Below are 27238 nucleotides of genomic sequence, written 5' to 3' on the forward strand. Positions count from 1 at the left end.
TCTCCTCTCCCCACCTAGAACTGACTCCAAGCTGAATGGAGCACATATTCAGTGCCCCCTTCAACACCTTTTCTCCTAAAATAATTGGGCAGGGGCAATGAGGTGGCTCAGGAGATTGAGAGCCAGACCTAGACAAGAGAGGTTCTGAGTTCAAATGTGGCCTCAGATACTTCCTATCTGCATGACCTGGGCAAGTCCTTGCTCCATTGCTTAGCCCTAACTGCTTTTCTGCCTTGGAACCAATACTTAGGATTGATTCTAAGATGGAAGGGAAGAGCTTAGAAAAATAAAGTGACTTGGCAGATCCCGTGTCTGTCGCCTCTTGAAGGGAGGTTAGGGGAGGGGAGAACGCATTCTGTAAAGTCTGCCCCAACGTGGGCAACATTCATTCTTTGGCAAGGACTGAGTGCGCCGTAGGGTGAAATGTGTGCAAGGCCATTTTCTTGGTGATGGTGTTATCTGAACTCCTACCCGGAAGGAATTCGTTGTTTGCTTCACTTCCAAAATGGAGACTTTCTGGCTCCTCTACCGGGGAGTGAGTTGTCTTTGGGGCTCAAATTCCATACAAGGAAAGTTTGGAATGGGTCAGAAGGCAATGCTAAGCCTGGAACATAAGAAAGGCACGACTGGGCTGGGCGCGAGCCTAAACCGTTCGCTGGGCTGCGTTATCCTTTGGGGTACGTGACGGCCCTGAATGACCGTGCTATGTGCCTCAGTGGCAATGGAGGTCCCAGGCAAGGTGCTGAGGTTCCAAAAGACACTAATTCAATACCCTCTGCCTTCCAGAGACATGGACGCGACTCGTGGTCATGAGCCAAATGCTCCTCCGTTAGCGGGGGCGGAGGGGGGGGCACTCCGTCACGTTTGGGGGTGGAAGTGGGCGGGGCAATGCATTCCAGACTGAGGCCTGAGACAGGCAAGAAAGTGTCACGCGTGGAGATGGAATGAAGTCATGAAAATGCCACCGAGATGTGAGTTTCGGCATAATTATAGCTCTCGTCCTCATTAGTAATCCGTGTGTACACCCCCACACCCCCACACAGCCAGGACGAGCTGAAAGCAAGCCTTGGGCCAGGCATAGATAGGGCACTCCGGGACCCCGCCCCTCCCCTTCCACAGCCTCACCCGGCTGGCTGCCCTTGGAAGCTGACCTTCCGTGGCCTGGAACCAGGCCCCTGTCTCCCCCCCCCCCCCCCCAGACCCGAGCTCGAAGTCGTTCGCCCCCTTCCTTCTCTCCAGGTCTCTTAACTGAGGAGACCAGGGAACACGCCGGCAGCCAGAGCTCCAGAGGATTCAGCATCAAGGAACAAGTGTCCGGAGCTACCGAGGCCTAAGAAGAAGCCATTGGATTTGGCCGCCAAGATGTCGGGGGGAAGGGTGAGCCCCGAAGCCAGACGGGGAAGGGCTAAGCGGAAAGGGAGAGGAGCCAAAGCGGAGGGAGACACCTTTTCCGGCAAAAGAGGCGGCGGCGGCGGCGGCGGCAGTGAAGACGGAAGGAGCAGGTGAGGGGTTGGTTCTGAGGCTGAAAGAGCGCTGAGGAGGGAAGAGCAGGGAGGGGAACTCGCTTTGGCCAGACTTCCCTGCCGCAGGCCGGGCACCGTGATTAGATATCTAGCAGGGGGGAGCCTGCCGGAGCCTGGCCGACTCCCCGGAATAGCGCTCGCCATTCTCGCGTTCTCCGGAAAACAGTGGAAGTCGGCAGTAGCCGGGCTCGGAGAGATTAAGTGCCCCTCAGTTGACATCTAGTGGCCGTACCGGATGTTACAGATTACCGAACTACGCTGCAGGTAAAGGCTAATGAAGGGGGTCTGACTTTAGTCGGCAGCTTTTCAGGATGCCCGTAGAAGCACCAACTCTCGGGCCCGGAAAGGCCGCTCTTCCGCCAGGATGGGAATTCCCTCTACAGTATCTCCCGGCAAGCGGTCAGGCAGCTTGAGCTCGAGCCACGGGCGCCAAACACCGCCCCCCGCCCCCTCCCCCCAGCCGCCGGAATTCTGGACAGCTCCGCGGTGGATCCGTTTGGAACGTGCATCTCCCGCTTTTACCCTCTCCTAAGGCCGAGCTTAAGCTTCCTCCTGGCGGGCCCTGGAGCACTCGGAGACGGCTCTCTAGCTTGTCTTCATTTCTTAGGCCAGACCTCCTCACTTCGCCCTGTAGCACGAAGTGGAGGCCCTTCATCAGCCGGGCGGTCTGCCGCTTACCGAACATTTTCCGGAGCCCTGGCGCCCAGGGCTGCACATTGCCAGCTTCTAACCCGGCCCCTCTACCTTTGAATGGCCAAAGGGAGGAATTGTTACTCACTAGCCTGCAAGCCAACAAATGGAGTCCCTCCCACCCAGCTCTAAGGATCCGACCGTCGTCCTTAAACTGAGAGAAACCTGCAGCCACACCTTGCGTTACTGTCTTCTCTTTTGGCTTATTTGGGGGAGGGGGGTGCTTTCCTATTTGCCCCAGTCGTTTGAGCCCTCTCTTCCGCCGTTTTCTTTCCGTATGTCTGTAAGCATAAGCCTTTTTCTGTAGCCCTAAGGCCACCCCCTCTGCCTCCCAGAAATATCGCCATGGCCTTTCATCACTGTCATTTTCTTTCACCCAACCATGGCTTTTGTGCTGTGTTCTTTGGCGCACTTTGGCGTCCTTTAGGACAATAGGAATGTGAACAATACATATTATGTAGGATTCTATTGTTGTCAGTCACCACTGAAGTTGTGTCCTTTTTTGTGATATTAGTTTTATGATCTATAAAGAAACCATTTACTCTTTCTGCCTTTTTTACATTCCTTTGGGATATCTCCGAGTGCAAATTTAGAGTACAATATATGGCACAATCAAGACAATTTAATGTCGTGAGGCAGCCAGGTGACTGGGTGAATAAAAAAGGGGGGGAGGGTCTGAAGATGGGAGGTCCTGGGTTCAAATCTGGCTTCAGACACTTCCTAGCTGTGTGACCCTGAACAAGTCACTTAACCCCAATTGCCTAGCTCTGTCCATTCTTCTACCTTGGAACTGCCAACCTGACAAAACAGAATCACCAAAACAATTACACTCAGGACAGAGGAGACAATACTCAGATGGCCACCACACATCACACAGAGCCACTGCTCTGGAAGTTCTGGGGCCACCGTCTCCAGGAAAGACACCAATAATGGGAATTTCTGCTAAACTAAAGAACTTGAGGTTATATTTAGACCTTAGGAAATATCTTAGTCCTAGCTAAGTCCTGGCTAATCAATGGGTGCTTGATGGTTTATTGTCCAATCTGGGACATTGATCAGTCAGGGGGCTTCTTGAAGGCAAGTGATCAGGGTATAAGGGTAAATTTGGGGTTTCACAAAACAAGGTTGTCACAACCAGCACGTAGTAGCTATCCTAAGATAGAAGTGAAGGTTTAAAAAATCCCTGTCATGCAGAGCTATCAGGGGTTTTTTAGCAGTCCCATTTAAGGGACGCTATAAGTTCTTGGGCTCCAATGCCTTCGTTTCTATATTTTCCCTCTTGTTTATCTTCCTCTCACACTTTAAGTTGAGAGAACCCTGAAATTCCCTGCCACGATTGTGTTTCTTCCTATGCCTTTTTGTAGTTCAGTTCCTATGTCCCTTGTGAATTTAGGTGCTAAGGTCTTTCCGTAGTTCTGACTGTGGCTCCATGTTATTTGAACTGTTTTATGTCTGCCTCCAGGATTTTCCCCTTGACTTGGGAGCTCTATCATTTGGCTATCATATTGCTAGGAATTTTCATTTGAGAATCTCTTTCTGGGGATGACTGGTGAGTTCTTTCGGCTTCCATTTTGTTCTCTGGTTCTAAGATATCTGCTTTGTTAGACTCCTCATATGACCATGCCTTCCAGGTATGAAAATATAAATTGCCTTAGTGACCCACTGTGTTCTTAATCAATGTTGGGGGGAGGCATGACTCAGTGGGCATTTTTGTGTCCCACCTGTCCAGAGTGCCACTAGCTTAGGGAGGTACTGAGCTGCAAGAGCTGATGGGATGGGAAGCTATCAGAAATTGCCTGCCGCCTTATAAAAGTTGTAACATAAAAAAGTTGGCCCACCCTGAAAAGTGTGCTGGTCTCCAGCAAGCAGCCCCTTGTTGCGTTTAATAAGCTCCTCTGTTTTCTTTGGTCTGATTTGTGCCTCCCGAATTAGGGGGAAAGCCCCCAAAGAAAGAATTTTCTGTTGACAATTACTGAGGCCACCAGCTTTGCCCTGGTAAGATGGGTTTTGGGAAGGCCTCTGCATCACCCCGGCAATCCGGCATCCTGCCAAATCAGTCCACAACTGAGAGAAGAGGTGTGGTGGTGTCAGAGGGCCTCAGCTGGCTTTGTGTTGTTCAGAATGGAATGTCCTTCGTTGATGAGAAGCAGCAGGCCTAAGATGGTAAAGCAATGCCGAATGCCCTGCAAAGACTACCCTGACCAGTGAGTGCCCTGGAGCCCCTGCAGGCAGCCAACCTCAAGGCCATGCCCTTCTGCCTTGATGGGAGTTAGGAACTGCTCAACATTCCAAGCTGTGATGAACATTCCGAGCGAGCGGCTCCTATTGCTAAGCAGAGCTCTCTCCCCCATAGCCCAATCTGTACTGAGATCCCAGAGGGAGATCTGAGGTCAGGTCATGGGCTTGAAATTCTGCCTCAGGTTTTTTGTGGCAACAGGAAAGCGACATGATGGGAGCATTGAAAGATCTGCTTTGCCCAGGTGAACAGAGCCAGCTTCTTTCTACAAGATGTACACGGGACGGAGCTGAGGGAGTCCTTTGACCTCTCCCATTGGGAATCATTTCAGGGTTCAATTCTGACTGGGCAGAACTGGATTTTTCTCCTGGTGGCTGGGGAGCACAGCATCTGTACGTGACTACTGCCTTCTCCGAAGAGATGGGGTCACCTGCTCACTGGCTAATAGCCAATCTGAGATACTCCTCAAATTGTCTATTCGTGAGTCTACACAAGGGCACCTTGGGGTGACTGGTCTATGAGAGAGAACACCTAGAGAGCTTGGTAAGACATCAAAGATACGCAGGTCTTAAACTGGGTCATTGCCAATCGTCCTGACTTTTGTCTTGCCACTTGATCTCAATAACTCTGCAAGTTTGTACCACTCTGCTTCACCTAAACGCAGTTTCTGAGGAAGTCAGAACATCACACCATGATGTCCAGGGTCTCTTGGAGAAGGAAGGACAAACAGTAATGACAATAGCCCAGAGCTGCAAAGGAATTTGCATGGGAATGAATGGTGGGAGATATCTCTGAAGGCAGACAAGGGCCTTGGCAGTTAGTGCTTTAGAGGAGTGTAAGCTTGTGTCCTGATCTTTCAGGCTAAACTGAACCAGATCATTCCCTCCTGCTCCCTGTTGACTGGATCAGCCTTTTTTTGTACCCCAGGGCCCAGCATCATGGGGCCTAGCGGCAAGCTCAGTACCTCTCACCTTGTTAGACAGACCCCAGGGGCCCTCGGTGCTGGCTCTTCACCATTTAATGTAGCTTCAATGGCAGTGTATCCTTTCCTATCCATAACCTTTGAATGCTATAAAGAGGTGAACACAGGGAGCAAGAGAGGCAAATGCTCTCTAAAGGAAGAGGGCTCCGCAGGCCCTACTGGGCTACCTGGTTTGGGAGAGATGGATTGGTATTTTAGCCATTTATTACAAACGGGGCTTGCTGTGGGTCGGGAGCCCGAGTTGGCAGCAGGGATGGGCCACTGGGCTAGAAGATGTCCATGGGATCCCTTCAATCTGGCTATCTTGGCCATGTGACTGGTTTCCACCTAACTGCCATTTCTGGGGACAGTGGAACTCTGTCTGACAAAGAGGGTAGTCCTGGTTCTTAGCAGGATTTGAGCAATTGGGGGGGGGGGGTCCTGCTCCATTGCCAGACTCCTTTCGTTGCCATAGAAACCAAGGCAAGCTTCCCTTGGGGAGCTCCAGACCACCTGGGGATGTACAGCAAGCAGAGCTAGTCAAGGTGAGTGCTTTGTCTGCTGAGAAAGGCACACACCAGGACATGCAGTACCACGCTGCAGTCTTTAAAAGGCGCGCTCTTCCCGGCTTAGACAGCTCTCCCTGGGCCAAGTGAGGAGAGTGCCGGGGGCGCTCCAAAGCTAGCAGAGGCCCCTACATTCGGGGCCGTGGGACCCCGTCGGCCTCAGGTCCTCCTGGGCAGGAGAAGGAAACGGCCAGCCACTCCCTTCTCCTTGCCCAGGAAGTCCGGAGTGGGGACCGGAAGTGTAGTTGAGGACGTCAGCCACTCAGCTACGGCCCCTACGTCCTCGAGCAACTGACTGGTTGACCGGAATGCCAGCGGACAAAGGCGTGACGCGTGAACTGAACGCTGGGTCACCGTGGTAACCGCCCCAGCCAGCGTCTCCTCAGAGGGAAGATGTGGCTAGCTGGGGGCAGCTGCTGCCGGGTGGGGGGCACTGAAAAAAGCGCCAAACTGAAGGACAACCGGCCCCAGGAGAGAACCGTACTGTGGGAGAGGGTGGGCGTTAGAAGAGGCCGACCAAGGAGACTGTAAGACCCGGCCCCCGGCCGTGGGCCCTTGTCCCCACCTACTTGTGCTCTGGTCCCCCAGGCAGCCCCTAGGGTCACTGCTGCCGCCCACAGCCCAGCCCACAGCCCACCCCACCACCGCCCCTTTGGCCACTACTTCACACCAAGGCCCCCCGGGAGAGCCCCAGGGAAGGAAAGGTGGCCTCAGAGTCTGAACTTGAGTCCGGCAAGCGCTGGACTCCAGTCTCACGGATTCCTTCCCTCGGTCTCCGTGCATTCAGTCTCCTTTCCAGCCCTAACCCAGATGGAGGCCAACGAGAAGGATGCCATATCGTGGTATCAAAAGAAAATTAGAACATTCGATCAGCAGATCCTGGAACAATCTCTGGAGCAGAGCCAGCTCAAGGGCTTCAAGAACAAAGCCAGAAAGATAGGACACATCAAGCCCGACTTCATGGACATCGACTTGACGGGCATCAGAGACCAACCGGAAATTCCCTGGATGTCGGTGACCCTGAAGGGGATTCTTAACGTCGTCTGTTTCCCGCTGTTCAGCGAGTGGTGGATTCAGGTGACCTCTTTGCGCATCTTTTTCTGGTTGCTACTGCTTTATTTTACGCAACTGGCAGTAATTGGGCTGTACCTGCTAAGCCCTGTGATGAGTCTCAGTGAGGTGATGGCTCCCGTGTGCCTTATGCTCCTCATGGGAACTGTTCACTCTCAAATAGTCTACACCCAGACAGCTGCTGACCCTCTGGGAAGGGTCATCATTCCCAGGGGGCAGTTAGGCCAGCTCACAGAGGGGCAGGACGGAAGCAGTGAAAGTAAAAGTCGCCCCTGCTTTGGTAAAGCCGGAGGAGTCGAGTCTTCCGATTCTGCCTCGGTACCCGGCGCAGAGACTCGTGAGAGGCTCTTTAACAGCAGCCCTGCCACCAGGATGGGAGTCCCCGAGAACGTTCCGGGCTGTCCCAGTCTGGGTACCAAGCAGAAACATTCCCAGCCGGAGGTGAGAATGTGGCCAGCCAAGGAGAAAATGAACAATTCAGACGAAGGCAAGAATAAAGAAACATACCGTCTTCTGGGGAAAGGGTTTTCCGACGAGATATCCAGTGAAGATTACTGTGAGGACCCCCCAGAGAAAGAGAGAAGCATAGAAGGGGCCTCCGGGGACAGCGACTTTGAAGTCAAGAAGGAAAAGCCCTGGGTTTCCTCGAAACACGTCAGCAGCACTCAGGTAAAGAAGCCATCCCCTGCCAGGCGATGTCACGCGGTGGGAGACTCCGAGACCCTGACTGAATCGGAGCTTGAGTCGGCCAGCCTTACTCGGGAGATCCTGAGAGATGGCAGTGCCCGCTTTAGAAGCGGGAGCCTCAAGAACCTGAAAACCACCACCTTGGACACAGACCCCGAGGACGTGATGTGGGACGAACTTTTGCAGAACCAGTCATCATCGTCCACAAGAGACAGCAAGGAGGCAAGTGTGAAGACCCTCTGCCCCAGTACCAAGCAGGAGCTGCAGAGTGATGTGCAACAGAACAGCGTGTTCTGTCACCAGAACAGCAAGAACTCTTCCTCAGAACTGGTGAATGCAATTATTTGGGAAGACCGTGAATGCAAAAAGGTGACTCTGTCCGTTTTGGAACTCAGTGCCATCATCAAGAGAAGGGTTAATGCATACCAACAGGGCAAAAACTACTGGATTCTGGGCAACCTCCTAACTCTGGGACTCGCATTTTTTCCATTCCTACACCGCCTCTTTCGTGAGAAGAACCCGTACCAACTACTATCCATTTCAGCCGAAGAACTTCTGAGTCTGTTTTGTGGGGCACCAACATCCGGATCAGTAATCATCTTAGCGACTGTGAACTTCTTCCAGCGCTTCTGTCTGATCTGGATATTCTTTTTTATGATGTGTGTAGCAGAGAGAACATACCAGCAACGCTTTCTATTCGCAAAACTCTTCAATCATATTACCTCTGCCAGAAAAGCCAAGAAACACGAAATCCCCCATTTCAGACTCAGAAAGGTAGAGAACATCAAGATATGGCTGGCACTACATTCTTATTTAAAGAGACAGAGTCCACAGCAGTCCATCGATGTGGTTGTTTCCTCAGTGTATTTATTGACCCTCTCTATCGCCTTTGTTTGCTGCGCTCAGATCCTGCAAAACCACAAAACCTTTCTGGATCAAACTTACAATTGCGAATTCCTGATTTGGGAAACGGTCCTGCTGCTCTTTTTATTGCATCTTGCATCCCTGGGGTCTGAAACAAGTAAGAAAAACAGGAACATCTCAGTGCTGCTCATGGAGCAAATTAACTTGTATTTTAAAATGGAAAAGAAGCCACACAAAAAAGACCAGCTCATTCTGGTGAACAACATGCTAAAGCTATCAACCAAGTTACTAAAGGAGTTGAACACACCACCTAGGCTCTATGGCCTGACCACACATCCTCTGATCAGCAACATAACTCAAACAGTCATCCTTTTAGCCGTCCCCGGGATCGTAAGTAATCTACTGGGATTCAACATACACATGTAAACACCTCAACTAAGAACTGAATGGTGTGCTTGGATTGGGAACTCTTGTTGGCACTGGAACTTATGACCCTTTCATGGACAATTGCGTGGAAAACAGCCTTCCATATCCTTGCATGCTAAATGGCATGCAACTGACCAATCTTATTTCTTTTCTGTTCATATAGTACTCAGTTGATGGAATAGGTTATTGCAATGCAAAAGGAATGGCCTTCAGCTAAAAAGAACTAACACTCATCCCATTTGTGGAGGACTTTCATCTAACTTTCAGGGAGAACATCAGTTTATGTCACATCAGTATCTCCATTGGGAATAATTACAACCCTTTGGTAAAGAAGAAAAAGCCAATCTGGAGGTGTTAATGTACCTAAATAGGAATTGAAATAAAGATGCTGACCAATACCGTTCATTGTCTTTTCCTGTTTGCTTTTCCGTGGGGGTCAAAGGTAGTTAGTTGGCTTTCTCTTTCCATCAACAGTAATCAAATGTTGATTTCTATTACAAAATTTTCCCAAAATTGGATGGGGGGGAGTCATTTTACCTAACAAAAAGCATATTTATCTTCTGGGGGCCGTGAGAGAGAACTGAAAACCAGGGCACTTCCTATAATCAAGCAAAAGAGCAGGAACTCACCATATTTGCCCTCCTCGTATCTATGTCCATATTGATTTCTCAATCAGTGGAACAGATGAGATCCATTTCATGGAGAGACATACCGAAAGAATAAAGCACATCACAGGGCTCCTATTCAGGTTTTCCAGGTCCATCCCTAGGCAGGGTATTTAGCCAACTGTAGAGTCCAGCTCACACATAAAACTCTCATGTGGGTTTGAATCACCTGTGGAGGGAGGGAGGTTGGAAGCTGGAAAGTCTGGGTCAAGCTTTTAGGCTAGAGAGAATGAGACCGAGCAGGATTAGAGAAACAAGAAACAGACACAAGTGTGGTGCCATCAGCTCAGCCTGTCAGCTTCTCCTGAGGTGGGCAGGAAGACTCGACGGAGCTGAACTGCCTTTATTAAGGAAAGTAGCAATGGGGGGTGCAGCTTGTCCATCAAACAGGTGGCATGACAGAAATGTTAGCATGATGCTGGCAAGCAATTACGAGATAAAGAAACGGATGCTAGAAGCTCATTTGAAAGTCCTTCTTCCTCCAGAGCACTCTCATTCCGATATCGAGTGGGCATCTTTGACATTGCAAAGAAGCTCACAGGAAAGGCTGGATTTCTAAGTTCCACAAAATTTAAGGCCCAACCAATTTAGGGATTCTGAAATCAATCATGTGAAATATTAGAAATATATCCATAGGCCTGGTCCACGAGCACTTTGCTCACGAGAGTCAGCTTTTGAATACACTTTGAATACCTTCATGATTCCTTATAACTGAAACCCTACACCAACTTTCCACCTCAAGTCACACTGTGGCCTCTGGGAGGAAGCCAGGAAAATCTCAAAGAAAGACTGACTGTTCCTGGAATCCAGGAATGGCATCATGGGTGTGGCCTGACAAAGATACTTTTGCTCTATTCCTCATAGTTTAGCACAGCTCTGGTGGGAAAGGGTTGATTTGTTTCCATGTTTCTGCCTTTTCTCATTTGTTTGCATATCTCTGAGGCTTCATGCATGGCCCATCTTTGTAAAAATTCCACATTGTTCAAATATACAGGGTTTTTCTCTTTAGCAGTCTTGTCTTAGAAGACGTGTCTTTTGGTGCTGATTTCTCCATAAATTTGTTCATTTCCATATTTTCCTTTTTGTTTTTCATTCTGTTAGCTAAAACTGGGAGGGCATTGACATTTCCTGCTGCTGGCTAGGTCTTCTTGTAGTTCAATTAATGTTTCCTTCATGGATTTAGATGCCAAAGCACTTATTGAATAGAAGTTTGATATAGATGTTGGTTTCTTATCTGTGGTTCCTCTCTGCATAAAAGCAGTTTCTTTTAATGTTTTAATTATTTGCTTTTGCTTCGTCACACATCATGACTGGAACTCCTGCTTTTTTGGATTCATCTGTTATTTAGCCAGCCATTTTCTAGCCTCTCATCTGAATTCTAGTTACACTTTTCTTTTTTAAAGTGCTTCCTTTAAGCAACAGATTGTGATCTGTTGCTCTTTTTTAAGTTGGACCTTTGAATTAATTTACATTTAGAGTGATGAGAGTTAGGCTTATACTTTCCTGCATTTGTCTCTAATATTTTCCTCTTGTAATTAGTATTTTTCTCTTCTTCTCTAAACCCAGAATCATGTCATCTTAGTTAATTTAGCTTACTCTTTTTAAAGACAATCCTATTCTCATTAGCTGCCTTTCCTGCATGGCTCATCCCACTGCATTTGCTTCCCCCTTCCTTAGTTTTGGAGGTTTGCTGATTGCTAGACCCTTTTTGGGTTTAGCTATCTAGTTATTTAAGTGTCCTTCTCCTTTATTCTACCCAGTTAAGTAGTCCAAGAGAGTCCTGTTTGTTACACGTCTTCCCTTCAAAATGTTGATCCATTCATTTCTAAAATATTATTTTCTGCTCTATTTTCGAGAGTCTGTTCCTTCATTTTCCTTATTATTTCTCCATGTTATTCTAGATCTTCATTCTTTCGTGCGTGCCATTATACTCATTTAGCCATGCTTGATTCTCTTTATTCCATGCAGAATTCAAACTTTTCAGGAACGGATGCTGAGCCCCTTCATCTAACCTGCATTTGTGTGAATGTCTTCTAGATCTTAACCCTTTGTCCCCATGCGATACGTGAAAGGGGCTTCGGAGCCCTTGAAACACCTGTTGATCTGCACAGCATCTAGAAAGACGGCGTGGGGCCCGAACAGGTAAATAAAACCCTCCACAGGGGATAGTGCGTCAGGATTTTATATAGATCCCAAGAATTCCTTATCACAACTGCAGTGAGGCTTGCACCCACCGGGAAAATACGTAGATCTGCATCCTTTAGCAGAGCTTTGAAAGGATTTCTCTAGGAGCATTGTTTGGGAGAGACGCCAGCAAACTCTAACAAGCATCCTGTTTGTCCGGAGATGATGGAAAGAGTTTGCAGGTATCTCGTCACTCAAACAACATCAAGATTTGTCAGATCATTGGTCAAATGAAAAATGTCCATTGAAAAAGAGAGAAAATAAATAGAAAAACCCTACATATGAGAGATAGATATAAATATACAGGGTAGTGCCAGCACCCTGATATTCTAGGCACAAATTCCATCCGCTTGAGTCTAGCAGAAATGTGTCATCTCCCAGCAATGACTGCATAGAGAAGAATTGAGGCAACAGGTATAGCCTACACATTGGAGAAGGGTGGCAGGGACTGAAAGGAGATAGAGACAGCAGCATTATTCAGAATGGAGCGTCACAGGGGGAGAGAAATGGAGGACATGGTCTGATTGCTGGAACACTGGAACATCGCTGCCCATCCATCCTTGAAAAGTCACTTGATCCATTCCTGCCCTCTGTTACTCCTTTTCGCTCCTCCAATTAGTGATTAAACTCCTTGGGAAGGCTCCCTCTACAACAGATGGCTCCACTTCCTTTCCTCTCACTCTCTTCTTGGCTCTCTGTAATCTGGCTTCTGACCTCCTCATTCAGCTGAAATGGCTCTACACTATTTCACTTAGTGATCTCCTCTGCTCCTATGGATTCACATTTATTCTATCTCCTGGCTAAGGATTTTCAGATCCACCTACCATGCCTAACCTCTCTACTGGCCTAGAGGTCTTCTATCTACAACTGCTAGCTCACATCTGAAACTGCAAAGCCTATAGACAGCTAGGTATTGCAGGGACTGAAATAAGGAAGGTGAATTCAAATCTGGCCTGTGTGATCCTGAGCCAGTCACTTAACCTCTGCTTGCCTCAGTTTCTTCATCTGTAAAATGGGGTTAATAACAGTACCAATTTAGCAGGGTTGTTGTGAGGATCCAATGAAATATGAGGAATTTTTAAAACCTAGATTGCCTGCTCCTTCCCTTTCCCCAGAGACATCTTAACAGAGCTCTATCTATTCTCCAGTCCCTCCTCTCTTATTAACTCCCCTAGCACTGTCTAGGGTTCCATCATCCTCCCAGTGACCCTGGCTGGACTCTGAGGTGCTATTTCTTATACTTTACTTGTTCTCACTCCTCAGATCTTATTTGTGATCATGTAAGCTTCTTTCTCTCTTCTGAGAGGACCATCCTACTAGTGCATCAAATGGTGCCTAGACGATTGCTAGAGCCTGGTGGTTTCCCTACTTCAAGTCTATCCTCACTCCAGTCCAACCAGCTGCCAAAGTAATCTTCCCAAAGAACAGGCCTGGCCATGTCACCCCACTGGCTCCCCATCACAGGATAAAACAGAAAATGTTGTGTTGGTAGTTCAAAGCCTTACCTAACTTGTCTCTGCTACTCTTCGAATATTCTTCCAATTTAACACCCCCACACTCTTTGATCTAGTGAAGTACCCACCCTCCTGCTGTGCCCCAAACAAGACACCCCATCTTCCAGCTGGCTTCCCCCCATGCCAGGGTTTCTTCTCCCTCATCATGGCTGCCTCACTTTCCCAATCTTCATGGTTTCCTGCATTTTGTTGGGCTTTCACTCAAATGAAAGGCCTGATTTGTTTCCCTCTTAGTGGCTTGTTGACATTTGGCAGCCTGACACTCTACTACCCACTTCAACCTCTAGCTTGTGGTTCACATGGTCCTGAATGAGATGAATCACGTGAAGCACGGAACAAACCCTAAATGGCTACAAAACTTGGCACTAGGACCGTAAGCCCCATGAGGGCAGGGGAGACAAACAATTCTTCGTTCAAGACTGGGACCTCCCCATCAGCCCAATTCTTCGGGTCTCAGCTAAGGTCTTCCCCCCCCCCCCAGAAGAAGCCTTTCCCTTTCTCCTATAGGGCCAGGGGCGGGGCTTCAAGGGCTGGATCACCTGGGTGCTCAGGTTGAGGCAAACCACGTGGTCAAAGGCTCTCTACCCCAGACCGGAAGCTGTGGAGGAGGTGACAGGAAGTCCAAAGTGAGCTCCGTGTGTCGTTGAGGACAGGAGGAGGTCGTGACAGGTGAGCTTTCCCTGACTAGAAATGCGAGCCCCGGGGTTAAAAAGACACATAATTGGCTCTTATCATTCCCAAACTGGGTGATTATGAATGTTCTTGGCCCGTGTCACGCCTCAGACTAGACCGCCGTGACTCAGTCAGCGTTCTGGACAAATAGAGTTTAGATGAGAATAAATACACGGTGATGATCAAAAGAGACCTCCCAGCAAAAGTGGAGGCATTTGAGTAAAAACAGCATTCCTATTCTCAGAAAATTCAGCCTCCCATCCCCCCTTGCCTAGGCTCCGTTGTGCTATCGCGGTATTTAAAATCCAAATATGGAGGCAGCACGTATTCGAATTCTATATATGTAAATAGAGTCATAGTCGTCAAGAAAAAGAAAATACGCGGGTGATGCCAGGGCTTTTTAATGTTCAAGTGTTAAGTAAGAAGCAAATTTAGGAAGTCTCATGCACTCCCTTGCCTCCAACCATTTATCTTTTAATTCTATTGAATTCTCACTGACTTCAAGGGCAGGCGGGTGGCATACTAGACAGATGGCTGGACTTTGGGTCAAGGGGACCGGAGTTCAAAGCCATCTGTGGGACTCTGGACGCTCCCTGCCTCAGTTTCCTCACCTGTAAAGTGAAGGTAGTACTGATAGCATCTACCTTCCAGGGTTGTTGTGAGGCTCAAATGAGATAATAATAATTGTACAGCACTTAGCACAGTGTCTGGTACAAAGTAAGGGTTAGATAGATGTTAGAATTGATGATGATGAACTCATCTGGCAAAGCTGTGTGACCCTCCCCCCCATGCCTTGATTTTCCTTGTTAGAAAATGAATAGAATTAAAGACAAAAGTGGCTACTTAGAGAAATGTATTCAACTTATACAGAGGACATCCATGTGATTCCCTTTGTTTTGGCCTCTTGCCACCAGGCCGCCCTTTCACCCAGCTTGCCAGCTGTCAGATGGAGAGAACATATTTTCTTTCCATGGAGATATGGGGTTGCTCTGTGCACATCTCTCTGGGGTTCAGACATGTTCATGAAAGGCAGAGCCTAAAAGCCAGTCTTTTTCTTGACTTAGCTCACATGTTTTCTCTTTCTTTACAGACCCTTTTCTTGAGATTGTTGCAAAGCCTGGGGACTTTGTAACACCAGGAGTATTGATCAAGTAAGTAACTTTTAAGTACATTTTCAAAAATCACCTGTTCAAAATACATATGTATGATCTAACGTTTGGGGTAAATATTTAGATACAATAATAGAACTAGTAATTGAGGCACACCAAACACATATATTGGAAAGGAAGGAAGGAAGGAAGGAAGGAAGGAAGGAAGGAAGGAAGGAAGGAAGGAAGGAAGGAAGGAAGGAAGGAAGGAAAGAAAAGGAAGGTAGGTAAGTAGGAAGGAAGAAAGAACCCTTTTATCATATCAGCACAGTCAAGCAAAACAAATTCCCACACTGGCCAATTCAAAAATACATTTCTCCATCTCTTTGTCATGAAATTTTCTGTTTTATTAAGCCTCTGGAACCTTCACTGATCATTTCTTTCAGAATTATTTACTTTTACAATATTGACATAATATATCCATAAATTAAAAACATGATATTTATTATATTTTATATATAAAATAAATATAAAAAGAAAAGTTGTTCTCTTGGTTCTCCTTCATTCTGTGTCCCCTCAAATAAGTATTCCCAAGTGTGTCTCAAATCAAAGTCCTTTATACCTGTTAACTCATTTTATAGATGAGCAAACTGAGGCTCAGAAAAGTGACTGCTAGTAAGGGTCTGAGGCAGAGTTTCAATTCCGTCTTCCTGAGCTCTGTCCATTGCTTCACCTTCAAGCCTCGGAATTTAGAGAAGAAATGAGAGTCAAGACTCATTTTTCTGTTGTTATTTTCAAAGAAGTTTTATTTCCTGTCCTAGTGAAATATTTTGTCTGTAATATTAGAAGACTTGAGAATAGTCTCTCTTTCTTGTCTCTGTAAGAAACACTATTCTTTTACCTCAGATATTTTAGAACTTGCTTGGACCTGTGCTGGGATACCTTACTACCCGTCTGCAGAGAGCTGACAGCATAAACCCTTCAACCACGAAACGTAAGTCCTGGCTACCGACTAAAAGTAGTGGTCAAGTCGAGGCTAGAGAACTCCACAGGAATTCCCGGTCCCGTGTGTTATCACAGCCATGCTGTTGACTATAACTTTGTACCTTACTGTCTGCAAGAAGATGGCCCTTTTGTGAAGGCTTGGTTGAGTCCCTTTAGAGAAAAGGCGCCCTCATAGACACTGGAAGTCACGATGATTATATGATGTCATGTGGTCATTTTGAGAATTCTTGTCATGGGATCTAAGCCTTGGCCACTGGGATTGATACTTGGTTTTTTGTTTTTAAGATTTTATTTATTTATTTATTCAATTGTATTCAATTGATTAATTAAGACAATTTTTTCATGGTTACATATTTTATGTTCTTTCCCCCCCCCTCCTGGAGCCCACACACAATTCCCCTGGGTTTTACATGTGCCATTGATCAAGACCTATTTCCCTACTATTGGTAATTGCAGCAGGGTGAGTGATCGTTAGAGTCTCCATCCCCAATCCTATCCCCCTCGACCCACGTGATCAAGCAGGTGTTTCTCTTCTGGCTTTCTGCTCCCACAGTTCTTCCTCTGGTTGCCTCATAGCATGGGATTGGTACTCGTGATTGGCCCTTGCTTAAGCCCCTATCAGTGCTTCTGATCAGTCAATCAATGAATACTTATGAAGTGCCCACTGTTCACTAGGCACTGTATTAAGCCCTGAGGATACAAAAAGAAGTAAAAGACAGTCCCCGCAATCAAAGAGTTTACAATCTAATGGTAGGGATGACATCCAAACAAATACACGGGAAGCAAAGTGTGTAAAAAGGAAATCATTCACAGAGGCAAGGCACTGGGATTAAGAGGGGTCAGGGAAGGCATCCAGTAAAAAGAGGGATTTTAGTTGGGACTTAAAGAGAGCCAAGATGGTCAGCAAGTACAGTGGAAATATTCTAGCTCTGGGTCTGAGCAACACACACACAAAGGAGTGACTTTGTCACTGTACACACTGAATGGACAACTTCTCCATGAATAATAATCATAATTTGAAGGCAAGAATTATATTGCTATTATTATGATATTAACAATGATATGAACAATATTAACACAATGTCATAATAATCATGCTAACTGGCATCTATAAAGAGTTTTACGGTTTGTAAAGCACTTTACAAAGTTTAGCTCACTCTCACAGATCACCAAAAGTTTTATCAATTTTGTTCATCTTCCCAAAGAGTCAAATATTAGCTTCATTTATGATTTCTGTCCTTTTCTGAATTTCAATTTCTCTCATTTTTAATAGCTTTTTTAGGTTTGTTTATTTGTTGGCTTTCTAATTTTATAAAATGATATTCAATTCATTAATCCTCTTTTTTCTATTTGGTTAATATATATTGTAGAGAGACAGCTAGGTAGCCCATTGGATTGAGAGCCAGGCCTAGAGATGGAAGTCATGGGTCCTGGTTTCAAATCTGACCTCAGTCACTTCCTAGCTGTACGGCTATTCCTGTGGATGACAGTACTTGGGAAAGAACAAAAACAAAAAACCTAATTCATTCCACAGGCCTTTAGACCTGGATCTCCTTTCAGCTTTGGGCTTCTTTTTTGAGCCTGATTTGTGGAGAAATGTTTCTAATGACTGGCCAACATTGGTAGGCTTGGCTAAGGCTGCCAACTTTGCAGTGACCCTTCCATTTCTGGGGAAAAGAAGCTTTTTTCCCTGACTGGGCCCTTGGTCAGTCCCTGGTCAAGACTCCATTGACCTCATGGCCATCTCTCTTACCAATTTGAGTATCAGGAAAGCTATCAACTCAACTTGCATCAGATTCTGATCTCAGGGAATCTGACGTCTGTGTTTTCCCTCCAATCTTTCCATTCATGTATTTTTAGATTCTGTGGCACTGGACCATCTTGCTTCTTCTCCTACATCTCTGATTGCTCCTTTTCTATCTCCTCTAACTCTTTCTACTCCTTGAATGTGGATCACTAACTCCCAAGGTGCTATACTCAGCTCTTTTCTTTCTTCTTTCTTCTTTCTTCCTTCCTTTCTTCCTTCCTTCCTTCCTTCCTTTCTTTCTTTCTTTCTTTCTTTCTTTCTTTCTTTCTTTCTTTCTTTCTTTCTTTCTTTCTTTCTTTCTTTCTTTCTTTCTTTCTTTCTTTCTTTCTTTCTTTCTTTCTTTCTTTCTTTCTTTCTTTCTTTCTTTCTTTCTTTCTTTCTTTCTTTCTTTCTCTCTTTCTCTCTTTCTCTCTTTCTCTCTTTCTTTCTTTCTTTCTTTCTTTCTTTCTTTCTTTCTTTCTTTCTTTCTTTCTTTCTTTCTTTCTTTCTTTCTCTTCTTTCTTTTACAAAAACTCTAGTTTCGAACCCCAGACTGACCACCAAGCACAACAACTACAGCAATAGCCTGTTTGAATCAGAGTATCTCCAAAAAGTTAACTTGGAAGATTTTGATGAGCCTTGGGTACCTAGACAAGCATTCATCTGCATGCCCAACTTAATGATGGTGAAGTCTTGGTTGAACTCATGATATTTGTTTTAGAATTTTCCTTCAGAGTTAAGAAATGCTATTTAACTGATGGGCCATTATCCTTAGATTTATTTCTTCCAAGATCTGTTCTCATGGGTGGGAACCAGGTACATTGTGGGCTGAAATCAGCTCAGTATTGTCTCTACTGCCATTTCAGCATTATCTTGTATCAGATCACCTTTGATAGGGACAAGAATGTAACTGGCACTTTTTAAAAAAACCCTCACCTTCCATCTTAGAATCAATGCTGTGTATTGGTTCTAAGGCAGAAGAGCAGTAAGGGGATAGGTGGTGGGGGTGAAGTGACTTGCCCAAGGGTCACCCAGCTGGGAAGTGTCTGAGGCCAGATTGGAACATAGGACTCCTGTCTCTAGGCCTGACTCTCCATCCACTGAGATACCTAGCTTCCCCTATCCCCACTGAAAGTACCAGTTAGAGGCAGCCAGGTGGCTCAGGGGATGGAGAGCCAGGCCTGGAGTTGGGGGGTCCTGGGTTCCAATCTGACCTCAGATATTTCCTAATGATGGAGAAGAGGGGAGAAAAGGGAGTTCCTGGCAAACAACCTCAATCAGCTGAGAGGGTGGAGGAGGGAGAGCCATGGGAAGTCTGAAGAGGCATTGGAAGAGCTGCAGTGGAGAGTGAGACAGCGAGTTGCTATGGGAGGTGTGGAATGATTGCCAGCAGCAGTGAGGGCCTAGTTGAGGTTGGGAGCCACTTGGGGTGATTTTATGGTTCAGCAGCCCATATATAAGAGTGCAGGCAACAGATGAGGGGAAGGATCCAAGGCTGGTCAGGGGCCAGTGGAGAGCTGAAGTGGTTCACCCAGGGGTTCGGATGGGGAGACACTGGCAAGTGCAGGGAAGATGGATAGCCTGGGAACCACAGAACCCCCAGAGGACTTAGAGAAGGTGAGGGCAAGGGAGATGTGCTCTTATGGCCACCCGAAGAGGCCTGTGCGTGCACACACCCCACCCGCCGCCGCCCCTGCCACAGAGCTAAGCTCGGGGGCTCTGGGAACAAAGTTCCCGGGAAATGCACCACGAATGGGAATCTCCTAGAACAGAAGAACTTGGAGTCCTATGTACCCTTTATATATAGTATACAAAATAGTATTCTATATTATCATACATATAGGAAAGGAAGGAAAATGGATTGGCTGCATGAAGGCTAGGGAAGGAGGATTCTAGCCAGGGGCTGGTCTAGATACCATGTTGCCCACATCTGCCAGGCCTACCTGAAGTCATTGAAGGGTGCTTGAGGGTTTCTGGGCCAGTAAAGGGGCTTCTTGAACAAGGGTCAGTTTGGAGTTCCATAAAGCCAGCGCAATCAAGAATCAGATTTGGTAAGGGAGAAATAAAAGATTAGGGGTTCAGAACTCTTGAATGTTGAGGTGATAGAAAGGCCTATATGGCAAGGAGAAGGCCATGGGGAGGGAATAAGAGAGAAAGACTGAACCAGGTACTGAAGGAGGGGAGAGTCCAGGGAGGCAGTGGGGGCCGGGGACTGGAGACAATGGCTACCAAGATTTATTTTATTGGGTGCTAGAGATGCATTTCACGAGCCTTAGAGTAGGAGATGTAGCTGAGTGACAGTGGTAGGGAGAGAAGCTGGCTGTCCAGTAAAAAGATGACCATTCCTCTCCCAATATAAAACTTTGGCCATTAAGGCCAGTCTTGAACCCAACAGTGTAATCCCAGCACTCCGATCAAAACAGCCCCCTCCTTCACTCAAGGCATTATACTCTATGCAGCTTTCAAGCTTCCCAACCCAAGAGTAACACTACTGTCCTCATAGTGTGGATCCCCAATGGGAGAGTGTATCTGTCATATGATGATTTCCAGCTTACACCAGGGCCCTGGAGGAGAAAGGCTCCAATTCCTGTGTACTGGGGAGAAATACCAGGTAGTCAGTCCTGGGTCAGAGATTCTATCCGGTTTGCTGCTTTTTGCATTTTCGTTGGCATTAGAAATCCTCAAGAATGCCTTCCCTTTGAACAGATTTTGATTACTAAATGAAGGGGGCAGGGGTTCTGTTCCTGTCTGGGTGCAAAGCCTTTAGTTAGTGCAAAACCTGCCCACCCGTCTGCCTGGGGAAGGGCTGAGGGTTTGATGACGGCCTCTTAATTCTCCCTGCATCAATTAGAGGTGTCTTGGGATGTTCAAGGGAGGGAGCTCCACAGGGAATAATGGAGGTCTCAGGAGGGCCCTGGGATTGACCTACTCCCAGGCATCCCAGGTCTGGTGGAATGAATGAATCAAACAATGAAGAAACATTTGGCAAAATTGGTCTTAGAAACTAAGCTCCCATGGACCAAGTGTTTGCCCATAGCCTTCCTGAGAATCAGGACGACTCTCAGGTTATTCCACTGTGAGCTAGTGTCTGGTCTGCCACATGGGGAGAGCCTCAAGGAAAGACGATAGTTGAAAGGAAGGATGTTTTCCTGTGGAGCTACATACCGGTCTTGTCCTTCTCTCTCCCACCTCAGGAAAAAGGAACTTCTTGCTCCAACCCCATCCCTCGAACTCTGATTAAGTCTCAGAAAGAAAGAAAGCTCCAACCCAGCTGGGAGGATCTCTACTTGGTGGTGCTCCAGACCGCTGACCAGCTGAAAAGGGCTGGATTCATCCTACCAGAGCACAGGGACCAATTGACCGGCCTCAGCAGTTTCCCAGTGGACTGACTATTCAACCAACAACTATCCCCCATGGCTGAAGTTCAAGGAGAAATAAGAGAACAAGGGGATTCTGAGTGGCCAGTATTGGGCTGGGATCCTGGTCCCGATGATCAGCCTCATTGGACACCAGAGAAAAGGTTTGACCAACTGTGTCTCCCCCTATTAGACAACTGGACAACCGGTCCAGGCCTGGTCTTGACCTGGGAGGCGAACGTGTGTTCAGATTCTGAGATAATGGTTTACCAGGGCCTGTTCCCCCTACGCCGCCCCAGCGACAGGGAACTGGTCACTTTTTGGGCTCTGACTTTTAAGTCTAGACAGGGAGAAGGCCAGTGTTATTTTCTGAGACAGAGAGGCAACCGGGATATTGAGGTGTTTGAATTAATAGGTCAAACCGCTCAGCCCAAGCTGGAGAAGACCACGGGAGGCTGGCCCAACCAGGTGATCCAAGATCCCCCTGAGTTAGCGAGCTTCCATTACCAAAGGTGCCGGGCATGTAGACTCCGCACCTCCCGTGGCAGAGCCCAGCTCCCCTAAACCAAGTGCGGGGGAGCGGGAATAAGCGCCCTCCTGCCAGACCAGGGTCAGGCCCACAGCGCAACCCCTCGAGAGCCCCCACCTAAGTGAACATCGCCCTTAGCTCCCAAATGATGCCCCACGCCCAGGGGAAGTCCGAAATGGGCTCCTTCCTACTGAGAGCCCGGCCACAGTGGAAGCAGGCTGTGGTGTAGGGCACTAGGACCAAAGGGGGGGTGGATGTGACCTAGGAGCTGAGCTGAGACGGGGTGTACAGGGGGGGCATGACAAGGGGAAGCTGACTGCCTGTGGGGGCCTTGGGAAGTTGTGCACCTCCTAGTGCCAGCCAGTGGGAAAAGGAGGGAATGCAAAGTTGCTTGTGCCCTGTTGTAATAAACTGCCTTGCTGTTTGACTGTGGAAAGCACTGAGTTCTTGGGAAGAGCCCTTCCCGGTCACCTCCGCTCTGCCCATTCTGCCAGGGATGCCAGGAGGCATCACCAATCCAGCCCAGCTGCTCCGAAGCAGAGCAGGCCCCTGGACAAGTCCCCCCAGGTCTCCCCCTCCCTCCCTCCCCGAGCTTGCCCCCCAAGCCTGCAGGAGCCCGGGCCAGCCCACTTGCAAAGTGCAGCTGAGCTCCCCCAAGCTCCCGGCTCTGCCTGGGGGGAGACTCTATGCATAGACACCGAATTGTCAAATGTTTCTAGGCTTGCCAGCAGCCCTCACACAGATTTTAAGCCAGAACCCCCGCTTGGCCCCCCGCGGTGCACCCGCAGTTGCCATAGCGACCGCCCGAGGCTGAGGCTCTGTTCTGGCCGCGGGCGTAGACAAAGGAGGGACTCCTGTTACCACGGTTACCCAGGCCCTTAGGCCGTTGGCCCCGGGGCTCCGGGGCGGTCAAGTAGGTTTTCCAGCCCCGAACCCAGACGCCTCTCCCTCTCCGGCTGGCCCTCCACGTCTCTGCGGGCTTCTCTCAGGTTTCCGAGGGGCCCCTTTGGCCCCTCCTCCCCTCTCTTCACCATCCCCGTTTTGGCCCTTTCCCCTCTCCCCTTCCGGTCCCCCACCCCCGGCACCCAGGCCCGACCCCTGCCCCGGAGCGCGGATCCAGTGGGGGAGGGGAAGGGGGGGAAGGGAACCACAGCCCCAGCTGGGTAGGGAGCCTCGACGCCGTGAGGAGGGAAGAGAGGGCGGACGGAGGCCCCAGTCGGCCTCCGCCGAGCCCCGCCCGAATTGGGAAATGAGGATTTGGGAAGGCTTCCGGAGAAGCGGCCCAGTTCGCCTGGTGCTTCCCTGGGGCTGGGAGGGAGCTCGTGTTCGAGCTGCAAGTTGAGGCTCAGCAGTTGCGGGCTAGGGCTGCGCGCGCTCCCGGGAGGTGGCCGCTGGGGCCGCCTCAAAGCGCGGGATTGTTCCCAGGGTTCCTGTGAGAGCTGCTCTGGGCTCGCTGGGCTGTGCGGCCGGCCGGCCAGCCAGCCTCACCGTGGACTGCCTGCTGGTCCCCAATCGGATCCCAGGTTGGTTTCTGGGGGTGTGCACCTGGCAGCCCTCCGGAGGTGTGGGGATGGACTGGCCTGGGGACAAGGTCCACTGGGCTGCCGGAGGCTCTGGGGGGACGAGCCACTTGTCCCACCGGAAATCCAGGGGAGGCGGGACTGGCCTTAGCCAGATGGAGCTACTTAACGGGCATTAGGGCCCAGGGAGCCGGCAGATGGGGACCCCAGGGTGGCAGTCACTTGGGCTAAGCCCCCGGCCAACACCAAGAGCCTAAGCTGGGCACGGAGGCTATCGGCGGGTCCCACCCGAGCACAGAAAAGAAAGGGGGCTGAAGTAGTGTGGGGAAGAGGGTTAAATCCGCTGCTGCAGCCCTAGGCCACCGCCTGGGGACAGAGCTTTGCTTCTCTTACTTGCTTGTCCTCCTTTCCTGGCCCCAGGCAAGGGTGGACTCTGGAAGGAGGCCAGATCGATGCCCAGGACCCTTGCTGTGGAGCACACCTTCGTACCTGGATGCTTTGGCCCAGGGATGGAAAAGGTCTCCTTCCTATCAGTTTCCTCCGTGCCAGGACTTGGCTGGCCAAGTAAATCCCCCTGGCCTTTTATGCCCAGGGGCTTTGGGGGACCTCCCTTAGGCTGCCTGGGCCTCCCTCCCCCCCCCTTGTGAAAGGAGGGACTTAGACTAGCTGGCCTCTAAGGTCCCATAGCTCTCAACCTGACCCCTGTGGTCCCCCTTCCTCCTACCTTCGTGGGGAGCCTAGACATCTCCAAGGACTTCACAAACTTGCCTTAGAACCTTCCATGCCCCCTCATTTCCTGTTGTCCAGCTATTTCTTTAGGAGCCCATTTGGGGTTTCCTTGGCACAGACACTGGGGGGGGGGGTTGCCATTTCCTTCTCTGCTCTTTTTACAGTGAGGAAACTGAGGCCAGTGGAGTAGAGTGATTTGCCCAGGGTCACACAGTTACTGAGTGGCTGAAGCCAGATTTGAACTCAGGGTGAGTCTTCCTGACTCCAGGCCCAGCCCTCTATCCACTGGCCGACTTGCTGCATTGCCTGTTGAGTAAAGACCAACTTCTAATAGTGTACACAGCCCCTTCCTTAGAACCTAAGGGAGCTAGAACATTTAGCTATGCTTTGGTCCCTTTTCTCCAGGAAATTAAATGTCTGCTATGCAGCTCTCTCTGACTCTCTCAGGCGGCCATAGCTCCCTCCTTTCCTGAGAGGACTGAGAACGCCTCCCTGGGCTTTCCTCACTTCCCTTTCTGCCCTCCTCAAAGCCTCTCAGTGCCCACAGTTGCCTTCTCTCCCCTCCTCCTTGTCCCAGGGCTCCTCACTCCAGCCAGTCCCCCCATGGATTCCTCTGACCTCTTGCTCCAGCACTCATCCCCTCCCTCCCTCCCTCCCTTTCTGAGTGCCAAACTTGGCAGAGGCAGGAGGAGTTAGGCTGAAACCCCAGCTCCAGTGCTAACTGGTTATGGGTCACCAAGTCTCAGTTTCCTCATCTGTAAAATGAGGTAAGTAACAATACTAGTAGTTCCTGCTTGTTGAAGGGAGGCTTCAGTGAGATGAGATATGAAGGGACCCTTTGCCAACCTGGACTTCCACTAATGCAGGTCGCTTCTGTTCTCTCCTCTAATCCTGTTGCCTAGGAGTCTGCCAGGGTCCCCTGCTCTGCATCTTTCTTCTCCTGTGCCCAGTATCTGGGAGGGGGAGGTGCTGGTGCTGGTGCTGATCCGATGGCTGGGTCACTGCAGGGGTGCAGTGCTCTCGTGGGTGGGGGCCGAGGAGCCAGGTGCTGCAGGAAGAGGATGGAGGGGTGAAATAGGTACTCCTCTGGCCCAGATGCTCTGAAGCTGGTGAGTGAGAAGGTGGGGGGGGGCTGGATGTTGGCAATCTGGGAACCTCTTTTGTCCCCCTTTCACTCCTTGCTGCTCTCCCCCCTTCCTTTTTGCTTTTCTCCCCCTGCCTTGAACATCTTCTGCCCTTCCTCCTGGAATTCCTGGCTTCCTCCAGGCCACTGTCCCAGTGTGCACTGAGTACATGAATGGATGGGGGATGGATGTCTTGGGAAAGCATTTAGTATTTTCAGCCCTGGGGCTGGAGATCCAGAAGGAAGGAGGACAATGGCAGATGTCATTTGATTCTCCTGCATGGATGTAGAATGGGATGGGAAGGGCTGGAGAGGAGCCGGCCCAGCGGTTTGCTGGCTCTCTTCTGGGACAGCTAGCCACCAACCGAAAGTATTCCACCCAAACAGGCTCCTTCTATATTGGAGGGACTTTCTGTAGAACTGCGGGGCCTCTGATCACATGAGCTCTCTCCATGTGCCACACTGGGCCTCTCATTCCAGACCTTGTTGGGCACCATGAAAAACTGTGACTCAGGAGCAAGGGGCCAAGACACAAGCCCCAGATGCCAGTGGGAGGCTGTGTGGCCTAGCACGAAGAAGAAGAAGAATGGCAGCCACCTGTGAAGCAAGTTCAGCCATAGAAAGAGGCCACTTAAAGATAAAGAAAAATCTCTCTTTGTTCTCTCTGCCAGGGGCCAAGGGAGGACTGGCATCAGGAGCAATTGCTGGAGGCCCTAAATGGCTGCCTCGAACACTAACCCTCACCCTCTCCCTCTTTGGGTTTCCTCACAGGCTCCTGAGTGACAGTGATCTGAGACTGGGTGAGGCTGACCAGGTAGGTTACCTTGGACAGGTCCCTGCTGGGGCTGCTCATGTGGGTTCAATGCCCTCAGGGGAAGTGCTGAGAACTTGGTTGGCCAGGCCCACCACAAAGAGGCCCACAGTGTTGTCAGTTGATGCTTTTGTAGACAGCACCTCTCCAGCCTAGTGCAACACTGTGCTTAAGGTACAGTGAGCTCATAGAGTCCTGGGCCTGACCTGAATTCAAATCCAGCCTGAGGTTCTTAGAGTAGCTGTGTGACCCTAGGCAAGTTACTTTCACTGTTGCCTGCCTCAGTTTCTTCATCTATAAAATGGCAGTCATGGGAGCATCTGCCTCCCAGGATGATTGTAGGGATCAAATGAGATGAACATTATAAAGGGCCAATCACAGTGCCTTATACATTGTTGACTGGGAAAAACACAGAACTCTTAAATAGTCAGAAAAGCCACTCTTTAATCAAGGAAGGGGGCTCAGTGCTGAGTTAGGCCTCCGCCCAGAGCTGCGCCCCCCATGCCTCCGCAGAGTCCGAGGATTAAACTCTGGATGCTCGGTCACTGACTGTAGGATTCCAGGCATATACATCTGGAAAATGTGGTTGATATATTGATATGATATTATGCTTGGTCAGTGCAGTTGATGGGACAGCTCGGAGGCCAGAAGAATCTCTGGGCTGAGCCACAGAGGGCTCAGCTCTGGCCAAGTATAATATCATATCAATACATCAACCACATTTTCCAGATGTATATGCCTGGAATCCTACACTGACCCCTGGGAGGGCCACCAGGCTAGATGACGACTCCAGGGAGCAGAACAATGTGGGGGGGACCATTTGGGGAGTCCAGGGGCAGGGAAAGATGACTGACCTCACTGTAGCTACCAAGGAAATGGGAGGGTTCCAACTACACCGACAGGATAGAACCAAGCCTGGGAAAGGAATCAGGGCTAGCGGCTAGGATGTGAGGGAAGGGGCTGCCTACCACGGATACTAAAGGATGGCCCCTGCCCAGGTGTGGGTCTTCTTAGGAAAAGGCCTCTAATACAATGGGGTCCATTATTCAGTCCCAAACTGCCAGCCTGAAATTCCCTTCAGGGTGGACTCTCACAGGAACAATGACCAGCTTTGGGGTCTCCAACTTACAAACAAAACTTGGGGCTCCTCAGATCTTACTACGCTACAAGTTTGGGGTTTCTAGATTCCATATTGACAACATAGTAGGTGGTATAGAAATATTCTGTCGTTT

The 27238-nt window shown here is 49.1% G+C and overlaps 1 protein-coding gene and 2 long non-coding RNA genes across 10 annotated transcripts in view; all 3 read left to right on the forward strand.

Annotated features, from left to right (window-relative positions):
• Positions 1-22259, forward strand: part of LOC100032737 (uncharacterized) — a 245500-nt gene extending 223241 nt beyond the window's left edge. For 5 of the 8 annotated variants that reach the window (XR_008914597.1, XR_008914598.1, XR_008914599.1 and 2 more), the window contains 5 exons: positions 11727-11831; positions 13895-14056; positions 15150-15210; positions 16054-16141; positions 21133-22259. This is a non-coding gene — a long non-coding RNA (uncharacterized LOC100032737). The other 3 variants (XR_474421.2, XR_474420.3, XR_474419.3) reach the window with 3 other exon arrangements.
• On the forward strand, positions 2328-9427 carry LOC107648965 (protein PHTF1-like). Its single transcript, XM_056809006.1, has one exon. The coding sequence runs from the start codon at positions 6787-6789 to the stop codon at positions 9022-9024; it is 2238 nt and encodes a 745-aa protein (XP_056664984.1). The 5' UTR covers positions 2328-6786; the 3' UTR covers positions 9025-9427.
• Positions 22260-22686: 427 nt separating the features above from the next.
• LOC130456163 (uncharacterized) lies at positions 22687-24221 on the forward strand. The gene is made up of 3 exons (XR_008914716.1): positions 22687-22812; positions 23249-23346; positions 23764-24221. It is a non-coding gene; the product is annotated as an uncharacterized LOC130456163 (long non-coding RNA).
• Positions 24222-27238: the final 3017 nt, after the last annotated feature.

The sequence above is a fragment of the Monodelphis domestica genome, chromosome X, assembly GCF_027887165.1.
Source record: "Monodelphis domestica isolate mMonDom1 chromosome X, mMonDom1.pri, whole genome shotgun sequence".
Lineage (NCBI taxonomy): Eukaryota > Metazoa > Chordata > Mammalia > Didelphimorphia > Didelphidae > Monodelphis > Monodelphis domestica.

What these genes read in the sequence shown, in the direction of transcription:
- LOC107648965 (XM_056809006.1), top strand. Translation starts at nt 6,787, where the DNA reads ATGGAGGCCAACGAGAAGGATGCCATATCGTGGTATCAAAAGAAAATT.